The sequence below is a fragment of the Notothenia rossii genome, assembly GCF_949606895.1.
Source record: "Notothenia rossii genome assembly, chromosome: 2".
NCBI classification, from domain to species: domain Eukaryota; kingdom Metazoa; phylum Chordata; class Actinopteri; order Perciformes; family Nototheniidae; genus Notothenia; species Notothenia rossii.
The window spans coordinates 58,125,111-58,138,334 of NC_136904.1; the positions used below are offsets into that span (position 1 = coordinate 58,125,111).

At 43.8% G+C, this 13,224-nt stretch overlaps 1 protein-coding gene across 1 annotated transcript in view; it reads right to left on the bottom strand.

Annotated features, from left to right (window-relative positions):
* Positions 1-13,224, bottom strand: part of LOC307029645 (inactive dipeptidyl peptidase 10-like) — a 287,270-nt gene that overhangs the window by 35,777 nt on the left and 238,269 nt on the right. The window contains exon 9 of the mRNA XM_079665726.1: positions 2,870-3,024. Within this exon, the coding sequence (XP_079521852.1) occupies positions 2,870-3,024 (155 nt within the window). The remainder of the gene's footprint in view (positions 1-2,869; positions 3,025-13,224) is intronic.

Sequence of the window (13,224 nt, forward strand, 5' to 3'; positions counted from 1 at the left end):
CCAACTGATCACCTGTGCCCACAAACCTCCCGTGCTCCCAGGTGCGCAGATTAGACGATGACGCGTTCACACACACACACAGACAAACCCTGTGCACAACTCAAAGCAAATTGGCTCCAACACGTGGTATATGTCTCGTCTGAAAGGAGTGCTGACAGAGAGCAACGGAACGTGCGCGCCGCTCCATCCCTTCAAATATTGCAGTACCCATAAGGATCAGTAGACATACCGCAGTGTTTGCGTGGCTGTGTCTTTAGTTGTAAGCACAGTGGCGATCTGTTGTTATTAGCATCTGGTTAGCTAGCTATGCTAACGAATTTAAAGAGCTTTTCTACAACCAGGTGGAAGAGAGCTCTCTCCTGAGAGGCTCAAATAACCTCAGCTCAGTGAGGTTAAGGCACACCTTGATATGATCATTATAGTTATTAATGAGACTAAATGAAAAACAGGTAGACCTATAAAATGCTATATGACAGTAACAAAAAAGTTGTTACAAATAACAAGAATAGAGTTTAAAAGGGGAGTGATTTTTAAAATATCCAAAAATAAAAATCTGCTTACAGTTCTGTTTCATATGGGTGTTGAAAGATGTATAGATCTCTTCATTTTGCTCTCAAAGTACACCAGATTGATGCATTTAACTTCAATATTTAAAAAAAAATCTTCCCGGGGGAGAATGCCCCCAGACCCCCCTAGAGGAGGTTAGGTCCCCCCCCCCCACACTTAAATCATGTTCACATGGATAGGATACTAAATAAATTTGCACACATCTTGTGTCTATATCTTTCTGTTTTGGTGATCATGCCACACACCGTGGACATGCATGCATACGTGAGTCATGGTAAGATATCTGGATTGGTTGCTTTTTCTTTGCACAGCATGAAAGAAAGGCGAAATGAATGGGCTGTGATTTTAGTTTTTTTAAGCAGAGGTTGAGTTCAATAATTTGTACGACCCACGGAGGATGTTGTAAAAATTGAAAGGAAAAAGGTTCCCCACCCCTGCTGTAAATAATAATAAAAAACCTTGATTAAAACTTAACATCTCTGTCTCCTATTGATCTGAGTATATTACAAAGAATAGCCAGTTAATTGAAGCATTATAGCACAGGCCTTTGTCAGATGGTATATTATGCAGTTTTTTTTCTAGTTCTCTCTTTTTTCACCATACCTGTGTTTGCATCACTGTAACCAATGAGCACCTGCATGTGTATGAGAATGGCCCTGACACCATTTCAGCCCAGATTTACAAACTACTGGCAGGACAAGCTCAATTCTCGCACTGAATTAAAACAAAGTGAGTGAGGGTCTGCAATATAAGAGGGAAAGAAAGAGAAACTTTAAAACTGTTCAATTGTTATGATGTGTAAAGACTGATAATGTTCTATAATTGTCTGAAACTGTTAAATCATGATGTGAAACGGTTAACAAAGAAAAAGGGAGACTCAAGCTGCTGCTACACTTTATTTTATTTATCTACAATTAAGCACTTTTAAGATGCACACATATTCAAAAGCCAAAAAATACACACTCTAATTTAAATAGTTTTTATTAGTAAATAATGATGTTCAAAATAAAATAGTCCCTCCGTTGCCTTCTGCACAAAACATAGTGCAAGGTGGTTGCTATGCAACAACACTAACCGCAAGCGAACATATTAGACAGAGAGCGTTGATCCATTATTTGGCTGTTTATTTACATTAATGTGTATGTTGCTGTTTATTGTGCATCCACTGAAAAACTGTCCAGCATCAGTAGCATGGCTTACGTGGTCACTTGTATATGTTGAGGTTGTTCTAGGCTGTTGCTTGGCGTGGCGAGAATATTGCTCCACTTTCTCCGGTCCCCGAGATTGGGCTTCCAGTAGCTCTGGAGAGAGCTTTCGCACCTGTGGCCACTAACGGTCATAATTTCTCTGCTTTGTTTCAAGACCCGCATCAGAAAGCTTTTGAATGGTGGTACTTTTCCAGTTGGTCTACCTGCTCTTCACGTAGCTCTGCATGTCGTAGTTTAGGTGCTTTTTTTTCTGGAGATAGGCACTGCTCAATCCACTCCTCCATACTATAGTAAGACCCCCGCGGAGGTCGAAGTTAATCTTAAATGTTTCCATTTTATGCTTTGTAAGTTTGTTTCGTAACAGAAGAAATTTAAATATATTTATAAAACTGACAAGTCAAATCAAGCAATCTGATTGGTCGATAGCGTTTTTGCGGACCTCTTTGATTACAGATTTGAAAACATCGTTGCTTGCTTTAAAAGTAGCACAATTCATTATCTTAAACCTTCAAAAGTATCTGGATATCCCTGCCCTAATGCCAAAGGAACTGCACACTGAATATGTTTTGCCGTTTGATGTCTATGTCTGGACCGCTGCGTCAAAAAGTAGGGCTTCTGCCCCGTTACTTCTCCGCTACTTTCTTGTTCCAGTATGAATTGCTTTTCAGCCCAACGGTATACTGTTTTTCTCAGACGCGGAGGGATACTGACCTGTTGTGAAAAGTAATTTACAATTCTACCTGTGGTATACGCTCAGTATATCACGGCTAAGAACCAATCAGATTGCTTGTTTTGACTTGTCCGTTTTATAATTCAATATATATCACACTAATTCATGAAGCAAGTTAGACATTTTGATGTTCCGGACATTTTCTCTAACTGGACCTCGTTGAATTTTAGTTGAATACCCCTGCTTTAGGGCTTCTCCACTGTGTATGCAGTGCAATGTTATCATTTAATTCTTGATTAAGCAAACATATCCCAAAATTGTGAATGAAAATGACAACAATACCTTGTTTTTCACATTTTCCTGAAAGCATGGCTAATGATAGTGTATCCACTCTGAAAGCTATCATGACAGGTCTTCTGTTTACCTTGGGGTAGGGGTACTGCTTCCCTTTGGGGTATGTCATGCCGGTGAAGCGGGGCAGCGCCATGTTGGGCACCAGACTGTCATTGAGGACCAGGAAGGCCAGCCTCTCTCCATCAGGGGACCACCAGTGGGCCACATGGGTCTGAAGAATCTCCTCTGTTTGGAAGCAAGTGACACAGGATGGGTTACATGTTTTCATCTAAATCAAGCTCTGTGTTTTTGAAGTCGTGGAACAAAACTTTAAAATCTCTACAGCCCGTGTTAACCACAGACCTTATTTCAGGCATCCAACCAAAAACATGTTCAGAGTGCGTAAAAGACTTTGAGTCAGAAATGACCCTGTTCCTAATGAGTTACACAATGACCTTAATTAGAATAATTGGATAAGCATAACAGATTATACAAATTGGATTAAGGATGTTTGGACTGCACATGTCCTGTTACTGAACTTACTCATTGTGTGATGTCATTAGTTTTGAGCTTTGTCCTCTATGGTTTAAAATCAGTTGTGTGTTCATATGAACATGTTAAAGATTCTGATCGGAATGTTCCTGATAAAACAATGTAAAGTAAACCAAATGTATTACACCGTGGACATTTATTTTGCATAATGTAATTGATCATAACAACTTTTTACCCATATTGGTGGAAAAGAAGATTTCATTAATTGTCTGAGATTGCATGATGTAGTATTGTTAGATGTGCCAAGGGCAAAGACTGTCTTTAAAGACCCAGTGAAGTGTGCGCCTGTGCATGATCTGTTATGCTAATATGGAATAGCAATGAATTTGACGAGTTTTGAATTTGCCGCCTGGAAATCCGCAGTTGACCTCCGCCTTCGTGGGCGTGGCTTGCGATCTGCTGCGTGACGTCACGAGATGATCGCCGCCGAAGTGTTTACATTCATCACAGTTTATTGTTTCTCTGTTTCAAAGTCAAATTTATCAAAGTTTTTGAGCGAGTATTTTACTGGAAAGTGTGTCGAAGTCGACTGGAAGTGATTGCCAATCGAGAAAACCTGACAATGGAGTGAAGAAAACGGGAGGAAAAACACACGGGAAGCGATGCATTGCCGCTGGCTGTAGTAATGTCAAGTCTGCCAAAGTGGCGATGTTTCTGTTCCCAAAAGATGAAGGTGAGCCTGGCTGGTGTCATTGTTTCGTAGATTCGTTGATTGTTCATGACAAATAAAGGCCACTGGTCGATTCGAGAGAGAGAGAGAGAGAGAAAGAGAGACTGAGAGAGTTACAGGGTTGTTGTTAGCATCTGGTGCTAGCTCGGAGCTAACGGAGGTTAGCTGTTTCAAAAATAAGGAGAGGGAGAGTCGGCGGAGGCTCTTGATGGTGAAGCGGGCACAATGCCCGCACGAGCCGGGGTTGTCGATAGCCTCCTGGGCGTGTTCCAGCCCAAGGCAGGACGAGCAGACCTGGTGTGAGTCTGTGCCTGATATCTTCAACCCGCAGCCGCAGAGCCGAGCCTCCGAGTCCCTGACTCCTCTGGTGTGAGGGAGAGAAGCGTCCATCTCGTTTGAGAGGACCCGCTCGTAACAGGTACGTTGCTGAGAAAAAATCCTTCCCCAACTGTCGTTAATCTGGAGAAAAAACGACAGTGTAGAATTGTATTCTCAAAGAATATTAACTGGTGTGTTAATACCCTTTTTATCTTCCCCTCCTCTGGTGTGAGAGAGAAAAAGAAAAAACCGTCCCCACTTCCTTGGTGTCGGTAGTGAGGAAAGGCAAGCTAGTAACAGGTGTGTTACCAGCTTGAAAAATCAAAACCTTACCTTTAATTCCGAAGAAAGAAACGGCGAGCTAGATTGCAACACTGTGTGTTAGTATTAACAGTCTTCTTGCAGAAGTATATATAGAAGTAGCCGGCGAACGCCCGTCGACCGAAGTTAGCTTGGATAGCTTGGTTCCGTCTCTGGACTGTGTGAGCTAGCCCGGCTACCAATAGAGATGTGCTTTGAAGCGAGAAGAGGTGTTTGTTTTATAATTTGAACTTGGAACTGTATATTGTTGAATTTTATGCAGAAGATCCAATAAAGTTAGACTATGTGCGCATGAAAATAATTTATTGTTCTCGCCCCCTGATTATCTGATAGGTGTAATTATTCCCATAAACTGCAGAAAAACAGGGCTGGTCACCCTGGCGTATGTTTTAATTCGATGACCAGAAAGTTCTAATTCTAGTTTAATAATACTCTAGCACATGACATGTACATAAGCTAATTATTTCCCAGAGGCTGAGCCCAAGCAGAGATTTTAAACAAGGCAAATCCCCCCCCCCCTCCCCCTATTTTCAAATCGACAGTGACAGCACAGTCACTGCTAACCTGCTAACCATTCAGTGTTCTGTAGCCGGTCAATGTCTTCCCCATCGTCCATGTCGTCGCCATCATCCTCCCCACTTGAAGTCCCTGACGGCTCAAATCTGTAGGGTTCAATTATGTCCTGCGCTTCCTCATCGTCACTTCCATCTTCTGTGCCACTTTCTTCATCTATCCTGTCCGAAAAGCTGTCAAAATCAATCATTGCTCTCGCACTTGTATCACTTTCCAAAGTCTCCGCCATGTTTACAATCACAACTGGGCCCATCTTGTGACGTCACAGCCGCTATCGTCTGCAACTTCCGGTAGGCTCAGAAGGCCGTTATTATTACAATTAATAATTATAAATAAATAAATTATTAAAAATTATTTTAGCCATGATCAGGCAAAATGATATGGAAGGAATGAAACTGCCATTTCTTTTTGGCGCAAAAACATGCACTTCACGGGCACTTTAAAAAGAGATCTATGATCTCAAGGGACAAATCTGATTAAATAAAGGTTTGAAATGAAATGAAATGAAATTAAAAAAAAAAGAGGTAACTGTGTCAACACTGAAAACAGAACAGTTTTTGTAAAAAAGTCACACTTTCAGAATGTGTTGTATATTTTTCCAAATTATAGTAGATTATTTCCAAATCCAATTACATGTATACTAATTGTCATTCAATAGAACATGTGCTGTCCTTAATGGTAATACACAATCAGACTCAAAACCAAACCAACTGTAGTGGAAAAGAACAATGCCTGAAGAGGTGTTCAACTCAGTTCTGATTTTAGGGTCAATCATCACTAATTGCAACATTATCGCACTTCACAAACATAATTAGTCATTAAAGGAAAGAAGGAAGGTAAAACAACAGTTACTGCGTGTTACGACTGGGGCACACAAAACTGATAGGACCCAAATGCACGACTCCAGACAAAAGATGTTTCAATAACAAGGTTTTTACTGAGGTGTTAAACAAGGTAAGCCATTCACAAGGTAAGCCATTCACAGGGTTCAAAACGATCTGGCACTGAGCACAGGGAACACACAGAATATATACAAAAGCAAGGGACTCCATAGGTGCAAACAATAAGGGCGGGGCAGATAATCAGGTCAGTGGGCAAACAGGCAAGGTAGGAGTCGAACTACCTGAAATGAGAAGGGAAATGACAAAGTAAAACAGGAAATGGCAGACACGGAATTTGACAATAAAGACTCACAGAGAAATAATACTAACAGATCTGCAGAGACACAACAGTACCCCCCCCCTCTACGGTCGACTCCAGACGGCCCAGATTCCTGTGGATTAAGCCTGAAAAAGTCCTTTATCAGCTTCTGATCCACAACAAAACTTGCTGGTACCCATGACCGATGTTCTGGACCGTAACCTTTCCAGTCCACAAGAAAATGTCGGCCCCGTCCTCTCTTCCTGACTGCTAGCAGTTTCTTGACGTTGTATATCATACCGCCGTCTAACATCCGGGGGGGAGGAGGGAGCTTGGATGGAGGAACCAAACGACTCTCCCGAACCGGTTTGATTTTGGCCACATGAAAGGTAGGGTGGACTCTCAAGGACCTGGGCAGGCGCAGGCGAACAGCCACCGGGTTAATGACTTTAGTTATGGGAAATGGACCCACAAACCTCGGAGCCAGCTTCCTAGAGGCGACACATAGGGGTAGGTCTCTTGTAGATAACCAGACCTTCTGCCCGGGTCTGTAGGCAGGTGCCGGACGACGATGTCGATCTGCTGCCCTCTTCATGCGAGCAGCACTCTTCAGGAGAACCTGGCGAGCTCCTGCCCAGACTCTGCGACACCGCCTCACCAGGGCATGTGCTGACGGTAAAGTCACTTCCTTCTCTACCTTTGGGAAAAGAGGAGGCTGGTAACCATAGGCGCAGTGAAAAGGGGAGAGACCCGTGGCAGATGTGGGTTGGGTGTTGTGGGCATACTCCACCCATATCAGCTGCTTGCTCCAAGTTGTGGGATTCTGGGACACCAGACACCGTAAACACGTCTCCAGTTCCTGGTTGATCCTTTCTGATTGACCATTAGCCTGTGGGTGATAACCAGATGTGAGGCTTGGGGTGGCTCCTATCAAGCTGCAGAACTCCTTCCAAAACTGGGAAACAAACTGCGGCCCACGGTCTGACACCACGTCTCGAGGAAATCCATGCAACCTGAACACATGAGACAAGAGCGCTTCTGCTGTCTCTTTAGCAGAGGGAGATTTGGGCATGGGGATAAAGTGATTCATTTTAGTAAATCTGTCCACAACAGTGCGGATGGTGGTGTTACCTGCAGAGGGCGGCAATAGCACTACAATTCCAAACAAACTTCCTGTAGAAGTTAGCAAATCCAAGGAACTGTTGGATTTTTTTCCTGGAAGAGGGTGTGGGCCAATCAGCCACAGCGCTCACTTTAGCAGGATCCATCATTATTTGGTCAGGACCCAGGATGAAACCCAGAAATGCAGTGGAACTGACGTGGAACTCACATTTTTCTGCCTTAACATAAAGTTTATTGTCCAACAACTTTTTTAATACTTGGCGAACATGTGAAACGTGTGAATCTTCATCATGGCAAAAAATCTAAATATCATCAAGATAGACAAAAACAAAATGATTCAAAAACTCCCTCAACACATCATTTATGAGGGCCTGAAAGGCGGCAGGTGCGTTTGTTAAACCAAAAGGCATTACCAGGTATTCATAATGTCCGCTTGGAGTGTTGAAACCAGTCTTCCACTCGTCCCCCTCCCGTATCCTTACCAAGTGGTAAGCGTTACCTAGGTCCAGTTTTGAAAAAACGTTAGCACCTTTCAACAGTTCAAACGCTTAGGTCATAAGTGGGAGGGGGTACCTGTTCTTGATAGTTATGTCATTTAGGGGGCTGTAGTCGATGCAGGGCCTCAGGGATCCATCTTTCTTCTCAACAAAGAAAAAACGAGCTCTGGCGGGAGATGACGAGGGACGAATGAGACCCGTTTTGAGAGAGCCGTCTATGTACTCTCTCATAGACTCTCTCTCTGGAGCTGAGAGAGAGTACAGTCTTCCCCTGGGCAAGGGGGACCCAGGCAGGAGATCGAAGGCGCAGTCATAGGTGCGATGAGGAGGAAGGGATGTCGCTTTAGTTTTATTGAACACCTCCTTGAGATCTCGGTAGCAGCTGGGCACGTTTGAAAGGTCAGGGAAGTCTGAGTCTTGATTATTTTTATCTTCCCTGTCATTGTCTATAATGGGCTCTCTAATAATTTCAGCAGTTTTGCCCCTGAAACACGGATGAGAGCATTTGCTTCCCCACACCAAAACTTTACCAGTCTGCCAATCAATGTGAGGGTTATGTTTGCACAACCAGGGATAGCCCAGAATTACTGCATGCTGTGCAGAATCAAACAGATGAAAAGTCATACGCTCCGTGTGTTCATGATCAATGGTTATTTTAAGAGGCATGGTTTTATGAGTTACTTTGCACATGAGAGTACCGTCCAGAGCGCAAGCTTCAAGTGTCTGAGTCAATGGCACGGAGGCAATTTTCAAACGTTTAGCTAACCCCCAGTCCATAAGATTAGCGTCAGCCCCTGAATCTACAAGTACTTTCAATGCTATGCTGTGCTCCTTATTAGTAACCTCAACCTGGGTCATGGATCGTGAAGGGAAATTTGCGGTTGTCAATCGGCTCACCAGCACCCTCCGTCTTACTGGTGAGCCCCGTCTTTTAACGGGCAGGCTCCCAGGAAATGTCCCTGCTTCCCACAGTAGAAACATAAACGCTCCCGGAGACGCCGCTGCTTTTCCTCTGGAGACAGCCTGGCCCTTCCGAGCTGCATGGGTTTCTCTTCTGTGTTCCACAAAGCAGGTTTCACGGTCGAGGAGGGATTGTGGGTCTGAAATCCGGGTCGTAGTGGAGATCGTGCAGGAGGTCACGCTTTCCTGGCTTTCTCCCTCCGTCGCTCTTGCAGCCAAGTGTCTGTGCATATAGCCAAGGCGATACTGTCCAAATCCGGCGGAAGATCAAGAGGAATAAGAAGATCCCGCACACAGTCACTGAGTCCGCTGAAAAACATGTCATATAGTGCATCTTCATTCCAACCACTGTCCGTGGCCAAAGTACGAAAATCAATGGCGTAGCCAGACACACTCTGATTCTGCTCGGAGATCTGTGTCAGGGCTCTGGCGGCTTCTCTCGCCGGTGTGGTTCGGTCAAAGATCTTCTTTAAAGTCTCAGTGAATAGTTGGAGAGAATTACACACCGGAGACTTCCGTGCCCACTCCGCCATAGCCCAGGCTTCTGCTCTTCCCGTGAGGTGGGACACAATGAACGCTACCTTGGCTAGATCACTGGGAAAGGCAGCAGGCTGGCAGGTAAAATGTAGGTCACACTGCGTTAGGAAAGGACTGCAGTTAGCAGACTCGCCCGAAAACTTCGCAGGGGGAGCAAGACGAATCATGGAAGCTGGCATGGAAACAACAGCTGTATGCTCTGGGGCTGGGGCAGCCACGTTGGAAGGAGCGGCGGGCACACTATCCAACCGTGTGAGTACATTGTGGAGCTGTTCAGCCAGGTGATTAATTTACGTTGTAACTGCGCCCCGAAACTCACTCTGGCTGTTAGTCAGGGTCATTACTCCCTGGTTTATGTCCTTCATTTCTTCCTCCTGCTGCCGCAGACGTTGAGCCTGAGAGCAGAGCGCTGCCCTCAGGGTTTGAGAGTCGGCTGAGTCCATTTGTTGGCCAGATCGTAATGTTACGACTGGGGCACACAAAACTGATAGGACCCAAATGCACGACTCCAGACAAAAGATGATTCAATAACAAGGTTTTTACTGAGGTGTTAAACAAGGTAAGCCATTCACAAGGTAAGCCATTCACAGGGTTCAAAACGATCTGGCACTGAGCACAGGGAACACACAGAATATATACAAAAGCAAGGGACTCCACAGGTGCAAACAATAAGGGCGGGGCAGATAATCAGGTCAGTGGGCAAACAGGCAAGGTAGGACTCGAACTTCCTGAAATGAGAAGGCAAATGACAAAGTAAAACAGGAAATGGCAGACACGGAATTTGACAATAAAGACTCACAGAGAAATAATACTAACAGATCTGCCGAGACACAACACTGCGGTGGCTTCCCTTTTTATAAGATTTACATAATATCTTTTTCCCCTGAGAAATGTCCAGTCTCTGAGTGCATACAGTGTGTGTTTACTTAAAGCACATAAAGCGTCTCCTCACACCCAGCGGGGAGATATCGGCAACAGAACAAACATTATGAATATTTAATCTCTGCCTTTTATGAGGTAATGTCTCTCAACGAGGATATTTACGCTTTATGGGACAGTCTGCCAACAATAAAAAATGTAGTTAGATATTATCTGTTTATACGCAATGTTTCACAACCACTAACGCAGTTCCACAACACGTCATGATCTGACATCTGAACGTTTATACAAACAGCAGGAACAGGTCTGAGCTGCATGCTCTAATTAGTTTTACCTTTAAGGCCTTCACACACCAAAGGAACTTATTTAAATGATCTATTTGCTCATCAATAAGTCAGGCACTGTTGTCACATTGCGTGTAACAGACATCACTTGAAAAAATACTGACAGCTGCAGCTCTGCAGCAGCCCACTCTGTGTGTGTTCTCTGTGTGTGTTCTCTGTGTGTGTTCTCTGTGTGTGTTCTCTGCGTGTGTTCTCTGTGTGTGTTCTCTGTGTGTGTTTGTGTTGGCGTAGCCATGGCTGTCCCTCCTGGCTCGACCCCCCCACACCTGGCTGCAGTTCCTACCCTTCTCTGCCAACTCACCTGCTCCCCATCCAGTCATCAACCCCCGGTATATCAACCCCGGCTCCTCCATCATCCTCCCCCAGATCGCTACAACTTTCTTTTTGTGACTGCTAAATATTGCTTTTGTCTTTTTAAACCAAGTCCTCTTGTGGCGGGATCATCCAGGTACACGCAACACCGTTTCCATAATCCTGAGCCCGCAGCTAGGTTATTGTGCATGTAAATGGTCTGCAAAGGCTGAAATCCCTTTGTTCCTTCCAGAGGATAGAAGTGTGAGTAACAGTAACACTTCTATTGGCTGGCACTACAACAAATTGTACGTGGGGGCGGGACATCTCTAAGCAGTTGACCAATCACAACAGACTGGGCTCTGGTTTCAGACAGAGGGTGAAAAGACAGGCAGTATGAGAAAAATAAAGTGCTTTTTGAACATTAAAACATGGAGACATGTAGAGACACTACATAGTGATATACACCTGGGGCCGTATTCACAAAGGATCTTAGGGCTAAAAGTAGCTCCTAACTGGCAAATTTAGGAGAAACTCCTAAACATAATGGGCGTGTCAGTCTTACATTTAGGAATCCTAATTTTATTCACGAAGAGCAATTCACAAAGTATTTTAGGCTTAAAAGTAGCACCTAAGTTTAGGAGAACTTAAAAGTCCTCGAGAGGACTCCTAACTCAGTAAGACCTATTCACAAAGAATCTGAAAATCGCTGCGAGATGAAATGTTTTGGAGACAATGGAAGACTGTGAATTGATCAAGAGATATAGGCTAAATCGTGAGGGTATCAAACTTGTTGTGGAATTAGTGCGGGATGCAATAACATCCCCGACTAACAGGAATAACCCGATTAGTCCAGAAATGAAATGTTTGGCAACACTACGATATTTAGCAACAGGGAAAATGAAACTTTGCAATGCCGACGATTTAGGAATATTGCAACCATCAGTCAGCCGTGCCATAAACCAAACCATCAACGCGCTCTCTAGACCACATATCATCCAACAGTTTATCCGGTTTCCTTTGGACAATCAACAACTACACAGGATCAAAGCCAACTTCATGGCAATTGCAGGTATGCCCGGTGCGGTCGGTGCTATTGACGGGACGCACATAAAAATAATTGCGCCATCAAAAGATGAGGACGTGTTCGTCAATAGAAAGAAAGTACATTCCATCAACACGCAGATTGTTTTCATTCATCATGATAGGGGGACTTGAACGGCGGTATGGGCTGTTATTGAAAGTGTTTAAGTGCTGGAAATATGCTCATTGGATAATAGTTTGCAGGGTGCTTTTAATTGCCTCCTTGATTTAATGCAATTTACGTATTTGTATTGTTTGCTCTCTCTCTTTAACGTGCATATCCAACGTCATTATCGTGGTCTGCACAGACTTGTCATCATGCATGTATTCTGCTAACTGCACTGTCCATAACTATTTGATAGGAATACATTTCTAGCCTAGGCTATTTCCTTGTTTTTCGGTGATTTAGTGGGCTCGTTTGTGGGATGTTGCAGATGAGTTTCACCGAGACCGCCTGCTCTGAACAACCAATCACCGCTTCTAAACTCATGCACAAAAATCGACGTAATCCATAGCAACGGCGCGTCACTCTTACTTCACTCTTAGTGATTTATCCTTAGTATGAGTAGGTCTCAGCGGCTTTGTGAATAACTTCTAAGAAAAAACTCCTAAGTAAAATGTTTTAGCGCAAGTTAGGAGCACTCCTAGCGGTAAGATAAAATCCTTTGTGAATACGGCCCCTGAACATCAGCAGGAGAGGACTCTTTAAAGTAGAGACACTACATACTGATATACACCTGAAAATCAGTAGGAGAGGACTCTTTAAAGTAAAGACACTACATACTGATATACACCTGAACATCAATAGGAGAGGACTCTTTAAAGTAGAGACAATATATACTGATATACACCTGGGGCCGTATTCACAAAGGATCTTAAGGCTAAAAGTAGCTCCTAACTGGCGAATTTAGGAGAAAATCCTAAACATAATGGGCGTGTCAGTCTTAAATGTAGGACTCCTAATTTTATTCACAAAGAGCAATTCACAAAGTATTTTAGGCCTAAAAGTAGCACCTAAGTTTAGGAGAGCTTAAAAGTCCTCGAGAGGACTCCTAACTCAGTAAGACCTATTCACAAAGAATCTGAAAATGGCTGCGAGACGAAATGTTTTGGAGACAATGGAAGACTGTGAATTGATCAAGAGATATAGGCTAAATCG